Raw genomic sequence first — 21,296 nt, 5'->3', positions numbered from 1 at the left:
CAGCGGACATATATTCGGACAGTCTATATGTCTGTAATAGTTTAACAGATTTCTGCCCCTGTGGAGGACACGAGGTTTTGTCTCCGCAGATGGGAAACCCCTTCCATCAGCCCCTTTACTCCAACACATTTTAGAGAAAGCGAAGGACAGGACCTTCGGCATTATCAAGTAAGAAGCCACCATAGTCATCCCCCCCTGGGAATGTAAAAGCCGACGCACTGGCTAAGGCAGGTTCCAGGCGAGGACACTGTGGACACCCCCAGCTAGGCACCAGCTAGCGCCCCTGTGAGCGCAGTTCAAGTCTCACAGACCGATATTAAAGATTCTAGCTGAAGCTCAGAAGCAGGATGAGGATCTCAGGGAGATTTTCAAAGGCAACTTTGTGCCACAGTATGACAAGTTCAGACACGCACTGACCACACATGAGGGTGTGATCATAAAGGATTCAGCTTTATGTGGTCCCGCAGCAGGACAGGAATGAAATGATTGCTTGTTCCATGATGGGCACGGGCATCAAGGGATCGACGCAACCACGAGGCACCTCAGGCAGCTCTGTGGTGGCCCTAACCTAAGGACAGATGTAAGTCACTACATCGAGAATTGCCTTATTTGCGCCCAGAATAACCCGGAGAGGTATTCTAAAAGGCACAACTTCGGCATACTCGACCAGTTAATGGCCCCTGGACAAACCTCCAGATCGACTTATAGGACCATTGCCCCCTTGTAGGAATGGCTATAAATACGTTCTGGTGGTAATCGATACCTTTACCAAATGGGTAGAGGCATTCCCCTCTAGAACGAATACAGCCAAGACAGCTGCAAAGATCCTGACCCACCACATCTTCACGAGATGGGGTTACCCCGAAGCATTGATTCGGACCAGGGATCTCACTTCACAGGACGGGTCATGAAGAACGTCCTGACAATATTTGGGATTAAACAAAATTTTCATATTGCGTATCACCAACAGTCCAGCGGGATTGTAGAGCGCATGAATCGGACCCTAAAATCCACACTTAGAAAAATGGTTCAAGAGAACAACTCAACATGGGATTCAGTGCTCCCATTTGCGCTCATGTTCATCAGAAATACAGTTTCAACTTCCACAGGATACACACCACACACACTCATGACCGGACGCCCTATGAAAGGTACAGAATTCCTTTTAGGACTGGACATGACTAGCCCCGAAGTGACGGCCCTCAAACACGAAAAGGCAGTTAAAGACCTGGTTGAGACTGTGAGGTCTGCACAGATCGCAGCCGCAGTTCAGCTAGGGAAACGCCGTAGACAAAGCACAGCATGCTTTAACAAGACCGTATACCCCACAGAATTCCAGGTTGGGCAACAGGTAATGCTATCTGTATACAACCCCAGCAGTTTTTTGGCACCAAAATATTCCGGCCCATACTCAATTTCGGATAAAATTGGCCCCTCAGTTTATAGGATAAAATATCCTAATGGTAAGACCGCGTGGTTCCATATCAACCAGTTAAAGGCATATGGAACACAGGCCAACCATGCACACCATGTCCTGCTAGACGCAGCAGAACACCTCACCCCACCCACTAGAGACACGTTTCCACCATCCCCCTCACAGACCAGTTCTTCATCGGACTCGCCCACGACTCCGCCCACAGACCACGACAGACCACGCCCCGAAACGCCCACAAGCTGCCGCAGCAGAGACAGCGATACAGACACTGACTCTGAGGACAGCCACAGCACACCACACTACAGCCCACATTGCAGCGACAATGACCCCGACTACAGTGACCCCATGGAAGTCACTTACATTAAAAACCCAGACCCACCACCCGACCCCGACGACCCCGACAATACCCATTCACTTTTGGACCCAACACTCTGGCACAGGGACAATTCGTACCGACTTGTCCGCAATGACGAAAGTGACCCCCAGTCACACAATTCAAAGATATCATGCCTGATCCACACAAGGGTGTGGGATCCGGGAGAGCAGGACGACACGGTGTCTGAATCCCGATACGGCAACCCCTTTGTGACCCTGTTCACAGAGACAGAGGAAAAGTGAGGTGTCCAGATGATGTAAAATAGGAACCGCTTGAGGGAAGCGATGTCCTTTCTGATGGAACCTGCACGTATGTTTTTGTTTGTCAGTTTATGTTTGTTTGTTAATATGTTAAGGGTTTGATTGCAGATCTTTTCAGCTGAAAAGATTGTGACCACCTCGCACGCACTTTAGCTTGTCCGCAGATACGTCTGAGAACTTCTATGGTGAGCAGCTCACCTTATCGGCTAAATTGTCTGAAGCCCAGCTCATTTCCCAAAAGGAGCATCTTGGCTCCTCCCTTGGTTTTTAGGTGCCCCTCTATTCGGCGAATAGAGGCTGCAAATCCACGGTAAACACATTCTTGCCCGTTTAATCCAGGTTACTCAGGCAGTGGACAAACGGCACTGAGGACCCGCCCTGTCTGAGAACCCACTTTGGTCAGCCAAGCTCGGGTATGGCACAGCACGCCCTACCCGGGAATCCCATTCAAATCGTACCCGTAGCGGCCCATACGCAACCCATTCGACCTTTTGTTTCCAATTTGTTTTCATTTTTTGTTAGGCAGCCCTTAGGCCGCCATCCCACATGCTATTTACATCCAGGAACATTCGGATGGTAAATGAGCAAAGCCTGCGAGACGGCTCGCAGGAGGAGAGTTGTTAGGTGTATTGTGTTCATTAAATTCGCTTTTGAAAAAAAAAATGAGGGGAGTCACAGGGTGTGACTTGGCCAGTCATTTAATGGGTCAATTGGAATTGAAAGACAGATACACTAACAAGTACGGATATTAAGCTGTATTGACAGATACTGTGCTTGATCCCATAGCTTTCGAAGGACGAAACAGGGATCACAGCAAGGATCAGCCGTACAGGAGGAAGAGAAAAGGAATGAAGAGAAGATGATGGAAGCCTACTTATTGCTCTTAAATGTTGTATTTGTTTATGTGGAAGCAAGACACGTTTCCCCCACAACCCCCGCCGTAAATGTTTCACTCACAACAACTTCCCCGTGCTCAGCTCTGATCAGTGAGGTTCAGACCTGGTGCACAAAATTTATGACATGGTACTCCATGTCATATGTGATTGAATCACTGCTAGTGATTGCAATCCTCTGCATACTCGTACAGACCCTCAGGTTGAGGAAGTGGAAGAGGAGAGCCTCCCGTTCCTGCCCCTCAACCATCTATGGAGTTCGATCTCCTATCTTCGGTTTCCACCAATCCCCTTTGCCCCTCAATGAATAAAGCACTGTGTGAATAAAATAAAATATACCCATGTATTATATTGTCCTGAACTCGACTGCCGAGTCAGGAAATGTTATGTGATGTGGAATGAATGGATGAGGTTTGGTCTGTAATGAAATGTTTAAGGTAAGATAAGGATAGTTGTGATAGGTAGAGGTTCCCGGTTTTTGGTAATGCATGTCCCCTTTGACATAGCGCCAAGTAGAGATGTCAGGTAAAAATTTTTCTTCCCATAGTCAAGGACAGAGTAGACGCTCAGGAGCTTGCCGAGGTCAGGGAACACAAACAAGGCACCCAGAAGCACTCGAAGCAACGTGCATAGGTGATCCTTCACAATATTTTGATTGTGAGGATCACAAGGAGGGAATGTAGCCACCTAAAATGGACACTGGGCTAACAAAATGGAGAACTGCTAAGACTGCAGGGAAAAGCAGTTTAGCCAAGGCAGCAGTCTGCAAAGACTAATTAGCATTTTGCAAGCAGCAAAACTAGTTTCTGGCCAGGTGGAAGATCTCAAACCAAAGGTGTTAATGGCAAAACGCTTTGCATACTAATGAGGCAAATCAGATCTAGGCACACACAATGGCAACATCTAGGTTTGAATAGATACTTTAAGTGGATGTCCAGACAGAGCGGCACCAGAAGTATCCACTATAGAAACCGCCCCCTCCATCAAGAAGAAACCCTCACATTGGGGGAAATTCAAAAGATATCGATTAGAATTCGGTCCAATCGATACCTGAAGGTAAAGCCCGACCCAAAAGAGGCACGGACATTGGGGTCCTATAAAAGATAGACCCCACACATGGTCCTGTCTGTTGTTTTCGTGCTCCGGCTTTGACCAAGAACTTCAACCTGTATCCTGACTCCAGCCGTTGAGCACCAGCCGCCGAACCGTAAGTGACCATACGACGCTCGCTACGCGAACCAGGCCCACTAGACCCCCAGCGACCAGCACGCTCTCTGAAGGTTGCAGACCAAGATCGGAACGAAGGCCTCGCTCCCTGACCTTGCCTGTTCCTGTTTAGTTAAGTATTCTGATCGCTTAGTTAGTTATAGCTTAGTCCCTTAGCGTGTGCATGCGTATTTATTATATTTGTATAATAAATATTGATCGTTTGGAACTTACTAATCGGTGTATCGTTTTATTACTTTGAACCTGACCTTGGAATATCTGTGAGTTGTCTAGATACGGCAACTGGCGACTCCCGAGCTGAAAATACATACATAGAGCCTAGCAGTGTTAAGCACACGGCCTTTAAACGGAGGCGTGTTAATACACTCCAATAAATGCGAATTACACTCAAGTAAAACGTGCAACATGACTCAGAGTACCCAGTCTTTTTTCCCAATTAAGGGGCAAGTTAGTGTGGCCAATCCACCTAGCCTGCACACCTTTGGGTAGTAGGGATAAGACCCACGCAGACATGGGGAGAACGTGCAAACTCCACAAGGACTCCACTCCGGGGCTGTGATCGAACCCGGGTGCTCGGCACCGTGAGGCAGCAGTGCTAACCACTGTGCCGCGTGCCACTCCGAGACAAACTAGATCAGAGTTAGAGAGAGGATGCTGAATCCACTGAACCTTGAGAACATCTTTGCCAAGCTGCTGGTCCCTGTGCGAGTTTTCTTTCTCTGTGTATGACCAGCAACAGGTGTTTTTTCCCACAGTTTTAGATTTATGTTTTATTTGAATTAATGTATGAATTGTAAATAGTTTAGTGCTGGGGACTGATTGAGCCATTCCCCCTGTGTCTGAGGGGATAGACTTGCTGTGTCGAAGGACTGACTCACACTCTCTGGGAAAGTCCCAGTTCGAATCCTCAGTTACTGAGTTTGGAACATCACTGACGTACGGTTGCATCTAATCTACATCCCACAAACAGGCTATTTGGCCCATCTGCTCTGTGCTGGCGTTCCCGCTCCACACCAGCTTCCTCGCCACACCCACTTCATCTCACCCCCATTGGCACATCCTTCTGTTCCTCTCTCCCTCATGTGTTTATCCAGCTTCCTCTATAATACATCAACACTATTCACCTCAACTCCTTTACCTCTTCCATGCTTAACATCCCAGGCCCAAAACACTCGTTCCAGGTTAAGCAGCGTTTAACTTGCATCTCTTCCAATTTGGTCTATTGCGTATGCTGCTCCCTGAAGTGTTGGGCACTGTGGACTTGTGAAGCAGACATATGCCACCAACACTGAAGAAGGTTCAACACTATTTTATTAACTGCTATAAAATAATAGACATACGATAACTGGGTTTACACGATGCTAGTTTAACTCGAGACCTGTGCCTGTCCGAACCAGTTGAATCACTCAGCACATGGTGTGAGTCTGTACTGTACTTGATGAGCTCTTGTGCTTCTGAGAGGCAGCATCCAGAATGAGCGGGAAAAGTGATGCCCTCTGCCTTTATAGTGCGTGTGGTCTAACTGGTGATTGGCTGAGGTGTTTGTGCCTGTTGATTGGTCCCTGTGTGTGTTCATCAGTGTGTGTCTGCACCATGATATACTGGTGTCTATTATGACACTCACTCCCAATGTGGTCTCCTCTATATCGGAGAGACCAAACGCAGACTGGGTGATCGCTTTGCTGAGCATCTTCGGTCTGTGCGCATTCAGGACCCTGACCTTCCTGTTGTTTGCCATTTCAACAAAAGACCCTGCTCCCATGCACACATGTCTGTTCTTGGCCTGCTGCAATGTTCCAGTGAAGCGCAACGCAAACTGGAGGTACAACATCTCATCTTCTGGTTAGGCACGCTACAGCCTTCCGGTCTCAACATCGAATTCAACAACTTCAGATGATTAGTTGTACCCCATCTCAACCCATTTGTTTTCATCCCATTTTATTTTAACTGTCTTTTACTATTTCTTTCTTTCTTGTCTTTCTTTATATATATTTAAACCCCCACCTCCCCCCATCTTATCCACCTTTCCTTACCCCTTCTCTTCTTTGCTTCTCCCTTCCCCTCCTCCCACATCTACATCAGTTTACTCTCTGATGTTAAGTTTCTCTGCTGTTTGGCCTTTCACAGTTCTGTTCTCTCTGGGGACTGCCATTAGCACTCTGGTTTCTGTGGCTATTAGTGCACTGTTTTTCTGTGGCTGTGACTCATTTTTCATTTTCACTCCACAGTATAAATATTTCCCATTTTCTTTCTCTGTTAGCTTTGACAAAGGGTCATCTGGAGTCGAAACGTTAGCTCTTTTCTCTCTCTACAGATGTTGCCGGACCTGTGGATTTTCCAGCATTTTCTCTGTGGGAGCCAGTCACACATTCTCCCCACTCTCTGTGGGAGTGAGTGTCACATTCTCCCCACTCCCTGTGGGAGCAAGTATCACATTCTCCCCACTCCCTGTGGGAACAAGTATCACGTTCTCCCCACTCCCTGTGGGAGTGAGTCCCACATTCTCCCCACTCCCTGTGGGAGTGAGTATCACATTCTCCCCACTCCCGATGAGGGGTTGAGGGGAGGGAGGGGGGAGAGAGTGAATGCGAGGAAGGGAGGAATGGTGATTGGGAAAGAGGGAGGGAGGGGGAAGGAGTGAGGGAGAGGAAGGGGGAATGGCGATTTGGGAAGACGAATTCCCTTTAATTCCCTTCTTTCCATCAATCTTGAAGAAGAAGCCAAGACCACATGATCCCAGATTGGGACAGACCGAATAGGTCGGGGTTCTTTTCCCTGGTAAAAAGAAGGCTGAGGGGGGTGACCTGACAGAGATCATGAAAATTATGAAAGGGGTTTCGATTGGGTCAATGGAGAGAAGATGTTTCCTGTTGGGGGGGGAGACCGGAACTCAGGAACATCAATATGCGACAGTCAGTAATCAATCCATGGGGAATTCAGGAGAAAATTCTTTACCCAGAGAGTGGGGAGAATGTGGGACTCACTCCCACAGGGAGTGGGGAGAATGTGGGACTCGCTCCCACAGGAAGTGGGGAGAATGTGGGACTCACTCCCACAAGGAGTGGGGAGAATGTGGGATTCACCCCCACAGCGAGTGGGCAGAATATGGAACTCGCTCCTACAGGTAGTGGGGAAAATGTGGGACACGCTCCCACAAGGAGTGGGGAGAATGTGGGACTCGCTCCCACAGCGAGTGGGCAGAATATGGAACTCGCTCCTACAGGGAGTGGGGAAAATGTGGGACACGCTCCCACAGGGAGTGGGGAGAATGTGGGACACGCTCCCACAGGGAGTGGGGAGAATGTGGGCCTCGCTCCCACAGGGAGTGGGGAGAATTTTGGACTCCATCCCACAGGGAGTGGGGAGAATGTGAAACTCACCCCCACAGCAAGTGGGCAGAACGTGGGACTTGCTCCCACAGGGAATGGGGAGAATGTGGGATTCCCTCCAACAGGGAATGGGGAGAATGTGGGCCTCACTCCCCTGGGGATTGGGGAGAATGTGGGACTCGCTCCCAAAGGGAGTGGTCGAGGTGAATAGTATCGATGTATTTAGCAGGAAGTTGGATAAACACATAGAAAATAGAAGCAGGAGGAGGCCAATCGGCCCTTCGAGCCTGAAAAGCATTCATTATTATCATGACTGATAATCAAGTTTAATAGCCTGATCCTGCCTTCCCCCAATATCCATTGATCCCTTTAGCCCCAAGAGCTATATCTAATTCTTTCTTGAAATTACACAACGTTTTGGCTTCAACTACTTTCTGTGGTAGTGAATTTCTCCTCACCTCAGTCCTAAAAGGTTTATCCTTTATCCTCAAACTGCAAACCCTAGTCCACCAAAATCGGGAATGTTCTTTCTGAATCTACCCTGTCTAATCCTGTGAGAAGTTTTATGTTTCTACGAGATCCCCTCTCACTCTTCTAAACTCCATTGAATATAATCCAAACAGACTTAGTCTCTCTTCATATGACAGTCCCACCATCCCAGGAATCAGCCTGGTAAACCTTTACTTCACTTTGTCCATAGCAAGAACATCCTTCTTCAAAACTGCACACAATACTCCAGGTGTGGCCTCACCTATGCCCGATACAATTGCAGTAAAACGTCTCTATTCCTATACTCAAATCCTCTCGCTTTGAGGGCCAACATTCCATTTACCTTCTTTACTGCCTGCTGGACCTGCGCACTTACTGTCAGCAACTGATGCACAAGGACACCAAGGTCTCACTGAGTATCCACCTCTCTCAATTTACACCTATTCAAGTAATAATCTACCTTCCTATTTTTGCTACCGAAGTGGATAATCTCACATTTATCCACATTATACTGTATCTGCCATGCATGTGCCCACTCACTCAGCCCGTCCAAATCCCGTTGAAGCATCTCTGCATCCTCCTCACAGCTCAAGCTCCCATCCAACTTTGTATCATCTGCAAATTTGGAGATAATACATTTAGTTCCATGTCTAAATCATTAATATACAATGTGAACAGTTGGGATCCTAGCACAGATCCCTGCGGTACCCCACGAGTCACTATCTGCCAATCGGGAAAAGACCCATTTATTGAAACATTTTGCTTTGTGTTTGCTAATCAGCTTTCTATCCATCTCAAGACACTACCTGTAATCCCATGCTCTTTAACTTTATATAATAATCTGCTATGTGGGACCTTGTGGAAAGCCTTCTGAAAGTCTCAATAAACCACATCCACCAGTTCTCCCTGGTCAACTCTACTAGTTACATCTTCAAAAATTCTTGTAGATTTGTCAAGCATGATTTCCCTTTTGTAAATCCAGGCTCACATTATCTGAGTATACCACTGCTTTCCAAATGCTGTGCTATGAAATCCTTGATAATGGACTCCAGCAACTTCCCTACTACTATAGACTGCTTAGACTGAAAGACCTGTTTCTGTGCAGTTTATTCCAGGTAACGCAATGTATTAGAAATTTAGAAGATTTCCGATGCAATCTTGGCTTCGGACAAAGCTCGGCACAACATTGAGGGCCGAAGGGCCCATTCTGTGCTGTACTGTTCTATGTTCTATGATGTTAGGCTCACTAGTCTGTCGTTCCCTGTTGTCTCTCTACCTTCCTTTTTGAATAGCAGGGTTACATTCGCTATCCTCTAATCTGTAGGAACCATTCCAGAGTCCAAAGAATTTTGGAAAATGATCACCAATGGATCTACTATTTCAAGGCCACTTCCTTAAATTCTCTGGGATGAAGATTATCAGGCCCTGGAGATTTGTCCGCTTTCAATTCCATTAATTTACCCAAAACTATTTCTCTAGTAATACTAATTTCCTTCAGCTCCTCACTAAAACTTGTGTTTCTGAGAACTTCCAGTACATTATTGCCGTCTTCCTTTGTGAAGACGGAAGCAAAGTACACATTTAGTTCCTCAGCCATTTCTTTGTTCCCTGTTATGAATTTCCCCCATTTCTGACTGTCAGGGGCCTATGCTCATTTTTGTCGATATTTTTCTCTTTACATATCCATAGAAACTTTTACAGTCAGTTTTTATGTTCCCCGCTAGCTTACTCTCATACTTGGGGTGCGATCCAATTTCACACTACGCCTGAAAATGGTGACCTGGTGATGATCTTTATTAGTGTCACAAGTAGACTAAATTAACACTGCATTGAAGTTACTGTGAAAATCCCCTAGTCGCCACACTTCGGCACTCAGCGTGGCCGATAAAAACCCGGAGACCCCGCTCCCGGGATCTATCTAGCTTGGGATGCCTCAAGATCCAACGCGATCTTGCAAGACGTTGTGATGTGAATCCCGCCCATTGGGCCGGGATCACGTTTTGGTAAATCTGCATGTGAGAGCAAGATAGCTAGTCACACTCTACCGTGCAGATTCCCAGGGTATCAAACGGGGACCAGGCGGAACGGCACTCATGGGAGTCTCCCAGAGATTGAAGGCCCCTAGCTACATGTCCTTTAGGCAGGGTGGTGCCACCTGGAACTGCTGGTGCCACCTGTACACCCTGGCATTGCCAACGTGCCCAGGTGAAACTACCAGCCGGCATGGGCACTGCCAATGTGCCAAGCTGGCATTTTTTGCGTGCGTGCGTGTGATCGGACCGTGGGTGCCCTGCATCGGTGTTGGGGGTGGGGGTGAGGGTGGGGGTGGGGGAAGTGCATCCAGGCTGGGGGAATCAGGGGACATATTGGGGGCCTCGGAGATCGGAATGCCATTTATAAATGGCATCCCGATCTCTCGTTACACTGGGAAGTTCTGGAGAGTGGAGCTCCGTAGTGTACAAAATGGGGCTATATGCATCCTCACTGCGTGTTCCCTGTTGAGGCCCCTTATACAATGCATGTTGCGTTGTACAGCCATGTGTTTCCTGGCGCTGTGAGTGCTGGGAAACACGCGGCTAAACGCACTCGTTTTGGGACTTTGTTCCCAATTAGTTGAGGCAAGCACTATATTTGTCCCTTAATCAATCCCTTTGCTGAATTTTAAACTTTACCCAATCCTCAGGTCTATTGCTTTTTCTTGCTAATTTGAATGCCTTTTTTTTCACTCTAATACTATCTCTAATTTTCCTTGAAAGCCATGGCTTGGCCACAGTTCCCTTTCTACTCTTGTGCCAAATAGGAATAAACAATTTCTGGAGTTCACCCGATCGCTCCCTGAATGCCTGCCATTGCCTGTCCACTGTCCTTCCTTTCAGTAATGTTTCCCAATCGATCATAGCCAGCCCATGCTTCATATCACGAGGGACAAAGGGGTAGAAGGTGATGGAGAGGGGGATTGGAAGGGAACAAAGAACAAAGAAAATTACAGCACAGGAACAGGCCCTTCGGCACTCCCAGCCTGCGCCGATCCAGATCCTTTATCTAAACCTGTCTCCTATTTTCCAAGGTCTACTTCCCTCTGTTCCCGCCCGTTCATATACCCGTCTAGATGCCTCTTAAATGATGCTATCGTGCCCGCCTCTACCACCTCCGCTGGTAAAGCGTTCCAGGCACCCACCATCCTCTGCGTAAAAAACTTTCCACACACATCTTCCTTAAACTTTCCCCCTCTCACTTTGAAATCGTGACCCCTTGTAACTGACACCCCCACTCTTGGAAAAAGCTTGTTGCTATCCACCCTGCCCATACCTCTCATAATTTTGTATACCTCAATCAGGTCCCCCTTCAACCTCTGTCTTTCCAATGAAAACAATCCTAATCTACTCAACCTTTCTTCATAGCTAGCCTCCTCCATACCAGGCAACATCCTGGTGAACCTCCTCTGCACCCTCTCCAAAGCATCCACATCCTTCTGGTGATGTGGCGACCAGAACTGCACGCAATATTCCAAATGTGGCCTAACCAAAGTCCAATACAACTGTAACATGACCTGGCGACCCTTGTACTCAATACCCCATCCGATGAAGGCAAGCATGCTGTATGCCTTCTTGACCACTCTATCAACCTGCGTTGCCACCTTCAGGGTACAATGGACCTGAACTCCCAGATCTCTCTGTACATCAATTTTCCCCAGGACTCTTCCATTGACCATATAGTCCTCTCTTGAATTTGATCTTCCAAAACGCATCACCTCACATTTGCCTGGATTGAACTCCATCTGCCATTTCTCTGCCCAACTCTCCAATCTATCTATATTTTGTTGTATTCTCTGACAGTCCTCCTCGCTATCTGCAACTCCACCAATCTTTGTATCATCTGCAAACTTGCTATTTAGACCACCTATACCTTCCTCCAGGTCATTTATGTAGATCACAAACAACAGTGGTCCGAACACGGATCCCTGTGGAACACCACTAGTCACAGTTCTCCATTTTGAGACACTCCCTTCCACCACTACTCGCTGTCTCCTGTTGCCCAGCCAGTTCTTTATCCATCTAGCTAGTACACCCTGAACCCCATACGGCTTCACTTTTTCCATCAACCTGCCATGGGAAACCTTATCAAGCGCCTTACTAAAGTCCATGTATATGACATCTACAGTCCTTCCCTCATCAATCAACTTTGTCACTTCCTCAAAGAATTCTATTAGGTTTGTAAGGCATGACCTTCCCTGCACAAAACCATGCTGCCTATCACTGATAAGTCTATTTTCTTCCATATGTGAATAGATCCTTTCCCTCAGTATCTTCTCCAACAGTTTGCCTACCACTGACGTCAAGCTCACAGTTCTATAATTCCCTGGATTTTCCCTGCTACCCTTCTTAAACAAAGGGACAACATTAGCAATTCTCCAGTTCTCCGGCACCTCACCCATGCTCAAGGATGCTGTAAAGATATCTGTTAAGGCCCCAGCTATTTCAACCTTCGCTTCCCTCAGTAACCTGGGATAGATCCCATCCGGTCCTGGGGACTTGTCCACCTTAATGTCTTTTAGAATATCCAAAATTTCCCCCTTCCGTATGTCAACTTGACCTAGAATATTTAAATATCCATCCCTAGCCTCAACATCCGTCTTGTCCCTCTCCTTTGTGAATACCGATGCAAAGTACTCATTAAAAATCTCACCCATTTCCTCTGGGTCCACGCATAAATTTCCTCTTTTGTCTTTGAATGGGCCAATCCTTTCTCTAGTTACCCTCTTGCTCCTTACGTACGAATAAAATGCTTTGGGATTTTCCTTAACCCTGTTAGCCAAAGATATTTCATGACCCCTTTGAACCCTCTTTATTGCGCGTTTGAGATTCGTCCTACTTTCCCGATATTCCTCCAAAGCTTCATCAGTTTTGAGTTGCCTCGATCTTATGAATGCTTCCTTTTTTATGTTAGCTAGTCTCACAATTTCACCCATCATCCATGGTTCCCTAATCTTGCCATTTCTATCTCTCATTTTCACAGGGACATGTCTGTCCTGCACTCTAATCAATCTTTCCTTAAAAGACTTCCACATTTCAAACGTGGATTTACCCTTAAACAGCTGCTCCCAATCCACATTCCCTAGCTCCTGCTGAATTTTGTTGTACTCTGCCTTTCCCCAATTTAGCACTCTTCCTTTCGGACCACTCTTGTCCTTGTCTACGAGTATTCTAAAACTTACGGAATTGTGATCGCTATTCCCAAAGTAATCACCGACTGAAACATCAACCACCTGCCCGGGATCATTCCCCAATACCAGGTCCAGTATGGCCCCTTCACGAGTTGGACTATTTACATACTGCTCTAAAAAACTCTCCTGGATGCTCCTTACAAACTCTGCTCCATCTACGCCTCCAAAACTACACGAATCCCATTCAATGTTGGGGAAGTTAAAATCTCCCATCACAACCACCCTATTGCTCCGACATTTTTCTATAATCTGTCTGCATATTTGTACCTCTACTTCATGCTCGCTTTTGGGTGGCCTGTAGTAAAGTCCCAACAATGTTACTGCACCCTTCCTATTTCTTAGCTCCACCCATATTGCTCGAATCCTCCATCGTGCGCTCCTTAATCACAGCTGTGATATCATCTCTGATGAGTAATGCAACTCCTCCACCCCTTCTACCTCCCTCTCTATCCCTCCTGAAGCATCTATACCCTGGGATATTCAGTTGCCAGTCCTGCCCTTCCCTCAACCAAGTCTCAGTAATACCAATAACACCATATTCAATAGAGAAACAGGAACACCAGCACAGAGCAAGAACTCGCTAACAGTTTAATTTTAGTTAGTGCAGGCTCATTGGAACTGGCAAAGTGTTTCCGGTTTTTCCAACCGGGTATCCAATTAATGTCACTTCTGCTTTTCGAAGGGGTTGTGATGGATTTTTCCCCCTTTCCCGTCCCCAGCAGTGTGAGCTTGAGTCAGAGGCAACAGGAAACTCCCAGGCCTCTTGTCAGGCATCAGTTCAGCCCTCTGCTCAGGCACCCTGCTCAGGCCTGTGCTGACGTTGGGTTGTTGCAGCTTGGCACAGCGATGAGCAGGACTCACAGTTCAGTCACGGGGCTGTAAAGGGAAAGATCAGCCTGAACATCCAGATCTGATCCAGGGACCCATCACAAGGGAGAGAACCTGCATTTCTCTAGCGCCTTCCCGCCACCTCAGTACGTTGCTAAATCATTTCACAGTGAAAGAAGGATTCTAATTTTAAGCCTCTGCAATGGAAGGAATGTGGCAGCCAGCCAGCGCACAGCAGGATCCCACAAACAGCCTTGTGAACCCAACCCAGATCATTCAGTTTTTTTCAGTGACGTAGGTTCAAGGGGAAAAATTGCCCCCAGGACACCGGGGAGAATTCAGCCACCCCCCCCCCCCCCCCCCCCACCACCACCCACACTTCTTCCAGATATGGCCGTGGGATCTTTTACAACCGCCCAAGGGCAGATGGGAACCTCGGTTTAATGTTTCATCTGAAGCGCAGCACCTCCAACAAAGCAGCTCTCCCTCAGTACTGACCCTCTGACAGTACAGCACTCCCTCAGTACTGACCCTCTGACAGTGCAGCACTCCCTCAGTACTGACCCTCTGACAGTGCAGCACTCCCTCAGTACTGACCCTCTGACAGTGCAGCACTCCCTCAGTACTGACCCTCTGACAGTACAGCACCCCCTCAGTACTGACCCTCTGACAGTACAGCACTCCCTCAGTACTGACCCTCTGACAGTACAGCACTCCCTCAGTACTGACCCTCTGACAGTACAGCACTCCCTCAGTATTGACCCTCTGACAGTGCAGCACTCCCTCAGTACTGACCCTCTGACAGTGCAGCGCTCCCTCAGTACTGACCCTCTGACAGTGCAGCACTCCCTCAGTACTGACCCTCTGACAGTACAGCACTCCCTCAGTACTGACCCTCTGACAGTACAGCGCTCCCTCAGTACTAATATTTTCCAATTAAGGGGCAATTTGGTGAGGCCAATCCACCTATCCTGCACATCTTTGGGTTGTGGGGATGAAACCGATGCTTGCCTGAGGAAAGCGGGCAGCATAATCAAAGATCCCTCCCACCCGGCTTACTCAATCTTCCAACTTCTTCCATCAGGCAGGAGATACAAAAGTCTGAGAACACGCACGAACAGACTGAAAAACAGCCTCTTCCCAGCTGTTACCAGACTCTGAAACGACCCTGTTGTGGACTGACCTGATTAACAGTACACCCGATGCCGGCGTTTATATATATATGTTATGTACCTTGTGTTGCCCTATTATGTCCATCAGGAGTGTAATGGAATACTCCCCACTTGCCTGGATGAGTGAAGCTCCAACACTCTAGAATCTCGACACCATCCAGGACAAAGCAGCCCCGCTTGATTGGTCTGTCATCCACAAATATTCAAACCCTCCACCACCAACGCACAGTGGCAGCCGTGTGTATCTACAAGATGCACTGCAGTAACTCACCAAGGCTCCATAGGCAGCACCTTCCAAACCCACGGCCACTACCATCTAGAAGGACAAGAGCAGCAGATACCCGGAAACCCCACCACCTGGAGGTTCCCCTCCAAGTCACTCACCATCCTGACTTGGAAACATATCACCGCATATTCACTGTCGCTGGTATAACATCCTGGAACTCCCTCCCTAACAGCATAGTCGGTGCACCTACACCTCAGGGACTGTAGCGGTTCAAGAAGGCATTCACCACCATCTTCTCAAGGGCAACTAGGGATGGTCAATAAATGCTGGCCTAATCAGCGACGCCCATGTGAATTTTTTAAAAAGGAACTCGCCAAGGCCCCACAGGCAGCACCTTCCAAACGCAAGACCACTGCCATCTCGAAGGACAAGTGCAGCAGATACTGCCACCCCAAATTCTCACCTCTCTGTTGAAATCCATATGTGCCCTCTCGCCTATCTCTGTAACCGCCTCCAGACCCGATAACCCTCCCTTTCTCTGTAACGTCCTGCAGCTCTACAACCCTCCCTATCTCTGTAACGCCCTCCAGCCCCTACAACCCTCCTTACCTCTGTAACCCCCAGCAGCACCGAGAACCTTCCCTATCTCTGTAACCTCCTCCAGCTCTACAACCGTCCTGTCGTAAAATTTACAGTGCAGAAGGAGGCCATTCGGCCCATCGAGTCTGCACCGACCCTTGGACAGGGCACCCCTACCTAAGCCCACTCCTCCACCCTATCCCCATAACCCCATAACTCTATCTACCCTTTTTGGACACTAAGGGGCAATTTATCATGGCCAATCCATCTGACATGCACATCTTTGGACTGTGGGAGGAAACCCACGCAGACATGGGGAGTACGTGCAGACTCCGCACCGACAGTAACCAAAGCCGGGAATTGAACCTTGGACCCTGGAGCTGTGAAGCAATTGTGCTAACCACTATGCTACCGTGCCGCCCAGGTAACCTTCTCCAGCCCCTACAATCCTACCTATCTCTGTAACCACCTCCAGCCCCTACAACCCTCCCTATCTCTGTAACCTCCTCCAGCCCCTACAACCCTCCCTATCTCTGTAACCTCCTCCAGCCCCTACAACCTTCCCTATCTCTGTAACCTCCTCCAGCCCCTACAACCCTCCCTATCTCTGTAACCTCCTCCAGCCCCTACAACCCTCCCTATCTCTGTAACCTTCTCCAGCCCCTACAACCTTCCCTATCTCTGTAACCTCCTCCAACCTCTACAACCCTCCCTATCTCTGTAACCTCCTACAGCCCTCACTATCTCTGTAACCTCCTCCAGCCCCTCCAACCCTCCCTATCTCTGTAACCTCCTCCAGCCCCTCCAACCCTCTCTATCTCTGTAACCTCCTCCAGCCCCTACAACCCTCCCTATCTCTGTAACCTACTCCAGCCTCTACAGCCCTCCCTTTCTCTGTAACCTCCTCCAGCCCCAACAACCTTCCCTATCTCTGTAACCTCCTCCAGTCCCTACAACCCTCCCTATCTCTGTAACCTCCTCCAGCCTCTACAACCCTCCCTATCTCTAACCTCCTCCAGCCCCTACAACCCTCCCTATCTCTGTAACCTCCTCCCGCCCCTACAACCCTCCCTATCTCTGTAACCTCCTCCAGCCTCTACAACCCTCCCTATCTCTGTTGTTATGTTCTTGTGCTTTGGCCGGTGTGAATGATGCATGGCAGAACGTTTACTTCTTGACTAGTAAAAATGTTTATTATCAAATAAATGAGTGGTCCAGATAACTATGAGAAATAATATTACAAACTACAAAGTATAGTAAATAATCCTAACGCTGCTGCAAGTATTACTGTCCACTAGCACAACTAACTCCCAACTCCTCGACGTACAGAGTCACATGGTAGACTTACACTGCTACCTGCTGGTTGGTGGTCATTTACATCATATATACATGATAGATTATGCATATCATCATATCTGTAACGTCCTCCAGTCTCTATCTCTGTGACCTCCTTCAGCTACATAACCCTCCCTAATGCTGTAAAGTAGTTAGCACTGTTGCTTTACAGCGCCAGGGTCCCAGGTTCGATTCCCGGCTTGGGTCACTGTCTGTGAGGCGTCTGCACGTTCTCCCTGTGACTGCGTGGGTTTCCTCCGGGTGCTCCGCTTTCCTCCCACAAGTCCCAAAAGATGTGCTGTTAGGTAATATGGACGTTCTGAATTCTCCCTCGTGTACCCGCACAGGCGCCTAAACGTGGCGACTAGGGGATTTTCACAATAACTTAATTGCAGTGTTAATGTAAGCCTACTTGTGACAATTATTGTTATAAACGCTTTGAGCTCCTACAACAATCCCTATCTCTGTACCGACAACCCTCCCTCACTCTGTAACCTCTTCCAGCTCTACAACTCTCACTATCTCTGTAATCCTCCTCTAGCCCCTACTGCCCTCCCTATCTCTGTAACCTCCCCCAGCTCTCTACAAGCCTCCCTATCTCTGTAACCTCCCCCAGCTCTCTACAAGCCTCCCTGCCTCTGTAACCTCCCCCAGCTCTCTACTGCCCTCCCTATCTCTGTAACCTCCCCAGCTCTCTAAAAGCCTCCCTACCTCTGTAACCTCCCCCCCCCCCCCCCCCCGCTCTCTACAAGCCTCCCTGCCTCTATAACCTCCCCCAGCTCTCTACTGCCCTCCCTGCCTCTGTAACCTCCCCCAGCTCTCTACAAGCCTCCCTATCTCTGTAACCTCCCCCAGCTCTCTACAAGCCTCCCTATCTCTGTAACCTCCCCCAGCTCTCTACAAGTTTCCCTACATCTGTAACCTCCCCCAGCTCTCTACAAGCCTCTCTATCTCTGTAACCTCCTTCAGCCTCTACAACCCTCCCTATCTCTGTAACCTCCCCCAGCCCCTACTGCCCTCCCTATCTCTGTAACCTCCCCCAGCCCCTACACCCCTCCCTATCTCTGTAACCTCCCCCAGCCCCTACTGCCCTCCCTATCTCTGTAACCTCCCCCAGCCCCTACAACCCTCCCTATCTCTGTAACCTCCTCCAGCCTCTACACCCCTCCCTATCTCTGTAACCTCCCCCAGCCCCTACTGCCCTCCCTATCTCTGTAACCTCCCCCAGCCCCTACACCCCTCCCTATCTCTGTAACCTCCCCCAGCTCTCTGCAAGCCTCCCTACCTCTGTAACCTCCCCCAGCTCTCTGCAAGCCTCCCTCCCTCTGTAACCTCCCCCAGTTCTCTACAAGCCTCCTTACCTCTGTAACCTCTTCCAGCCCTTACTTCCCTCCCTACCTCTGAAACTTCCTCAAGCTCTCTACAACCCTCCCAACCTCTATACCCTCCTCCAACTCTCCGAGATCTCTGCGCTCCTCCACTTTCGGCCTCTTGCCCATCCCCGATTCCCATTGCTCCACCATGGGCAGCCGTAACATCAGCTGCCGGGGGGGCGGGGGCAGCTCTTTTAAAACCTACCTCATGGGCTGTGTCCTTGGTCTTTTCCTCCAATGCTACTCATGTGGCTCGGGGTTGAATGTTATCTAATTTACACTCCTGAAAGATAGGTTGGGACCTGTCACTGTGTCTGAAAGAGAGAGGTTGAAAAAGCAGGCGCAGCTACAAATTAGAAACATCTCCTCTTCCTCGGAATCAGAACTCAAACATGTGATTCTTTATGATAAACCGGTCCGACAAGCACCTCTAATAAAACACTTTGTCATTGCAAAACAGTGCCAGGTTGCTATGACAACCAAGATTCCCAAAGTTGAGCAACTCAGGAATTTACCGACTCGTCACCCCAGAATAAAATATATTCTACACTGTCCCCATCAAACGCTCGCAGGACAGGTACAGCACCGGGTTAAATACAGAATAAACCTCCCTCTACACTGTCCCCATCTAACACTCCCAGGACAGGTACAGCACCGGGTTAGATACAGAGTAAAGCTCCCTCTACACTGTCCCCATCAAACACTCCCAGGACAGGTTCAGCAAGGGGTTAGATACAGAGTAAAGCTTCCTCTACACTGCCCCCATCAAACACTCCCAGGACAGGTACAGCACAGGGTTAGATACAGAGTAAAGCTCCCTCTACACTGTCCCCATCAAACACTCCCAGGACAGGTACAGCACGGGGTTAGATACAGAGGAAAGTTCCCTTTACACTGGCCCCATCAAACTCCCACAGGCTGTTACAGCACCGGATTTGGATACAAAGTAAAGCACCCTCCATATTATCCTCATAAATCACTGCCAGGACAGGTACAGCACAGGGTTAGATACAGAGTAAAGCTCCCTCTATATTATCCTCATCAAACACTCCCAGGACAGGTACAGCACAGGGTTAGATACAGAGTAAAGCTCCCTCTACACTGTCCCCATCAAACACTCCCAGGACAGGGACAGCACAGGGTTAGATACAGAGTAAAGCTCCCTCTACACTGCCCTAATGAAACACTCCCAGGACAGGTACAGCACAGGGTTAGATACAGAGTAAAGCTCCCTCTACACTGTCCCCATCAAACACTCCCAGGACAGGTACAGCACAGGGTTAGATACAGAGTAAAGCTCCCTCTACACTGCCCTAATGAAACACTCCCAGGACAGGTGCAGAACAGGGTTAGATACAGAGTAAAGCTCCCTCTACACTGTCCCCATCAAACACTCCCAGGACAGGAACAGCACAGGGTTAGATACAGAGTAAAGCTCCCTCTACACTGCCCTAATGAAACACTCCCAGGACAGGTACAGCACAGGGTTAGATACAGAGTAAAGCTCCCTCTACACTGCCCTAATGAAACACTCCCAGGACAGGTGCAGAACAGGGTTAGATACAGAGTAAAGCTCCCTCTACACCAGTGTTTTTCAAACGTTTTTTCCGGGGACCCATTTTTACCAACCAGCCAACCTTTGGGACCCACGCCGGCCGATCCTCACGACCCACGCCGGCTGACCTTCGTGACCCACCATTTTCTCTTACTGTTAATGCGAGAGGTGAGCCTGCTTGGTCCTCATGATCTCACTCCAATTAGGTTCACAGGAGGAGAGGGCTTTGCGCATATTGGCTGCAGGATTCAGGCGGTTCCTTTGTGCCGTCTTCATCTTTGTGAGGACGGAAAATCCAACCTCGCACATGTAGGTCATTGTGAAGGGCCAGAACAACGAAATGCTTGTTTTACTCAGCTCCAGATACTCCTCAGAGATGCTACTCCAGAATGCTGACAGCCTCATTGACTTGTGCCGTGTTTTTAATCTGCTGTCACAGCTGAGACGCATAAACTCAATTTCTTCTTTTGGAGTCAGCTGCAAGGTAAGAACTGATTCTGGGGTCTCAAATGCAAAGGGATTTTTCACCCACCTCCTCTCTCTCAGAATCTTAAACTTCTCCTCTGGAAAGTAGCGACCAAAATTGTCGATCAGGGCAGCCAGATGCAACTCAATAAGGCTTGCCAATCCATTTACAGTTTCCTTACTAATGCTGTTTTCTTCAATGTGACGTAGCAGTGTGGGAAACATGTAGTAGTTTTGGCTTCACGCTCGCAATTGCCAAACTTTCAATATCGTTTGGAAAGCTTCGATTTCTTCAGAGTGCCGAAAGCAATCATCATCCTTCTCTTGCAATTTGAGGTTCAGTTCATTTAGAATTGAAAAGATGTCTGCAAGGTCAGACATTGCTAGCATCCAAGTTTCATCGGCAAACAAATCAGCCAGAGGGGACAATTTCTCGAGGAGGAAAGCATGGATTTTGTGCGTCAGTTCGTAAACTCTGAGTAGCACCCGACCCTTTGACAGCCAACGTACCTCTGTGTGGAACAATAAAT

General features: G+C 48.4%; 1 protein-coding gene across 1 annotated transcript in view; it reads right to left on the bottom strand.

The window, feature by feature from the left end:
- The window catches only part of LOC119974573 (ICOS ligand-like), a 48,038-nt gene extending 28,922 nt beyond the window's left edge, over positions 1–19,116 (bottom strand). The window contains exon 1 of the mRNA XM_038813591.1: positions 18,952–19,116. Within this exon, the coding sequence (XP_038669519.1) occupies positions 18,952–18,956 (5 nt within the window). The 5' untranslated portion in view covers positions 18,957–19,116. The remainder of the gene's footprint in view (positions 1–18,951) is intronic.
- Positions 19,117–21,296: the final 2,180 nt, after the last annotated feature.

The sequence above is a fragment of the Scyliorhinus canicula genome, chromosome 12 (assembly GCF_902713615.1).
Source record: "Scyliorhinus canicula chromosome 12, sScyCan1.1, whole genome shotgun sequence".
Taxonomy (NCBI): domain Eukaryota; kingdom Metazoa; phylum Chordata; class Chondrichthyes; order Carcharhiniformes; family Scyliorhinidae; genus Scyliorhinus; species Scyliorhinus canicula.
Note: the sequence above shows the minus strand (reverse complement) of the source record. Positions and strands in the feature narration are given on the sequence as shown.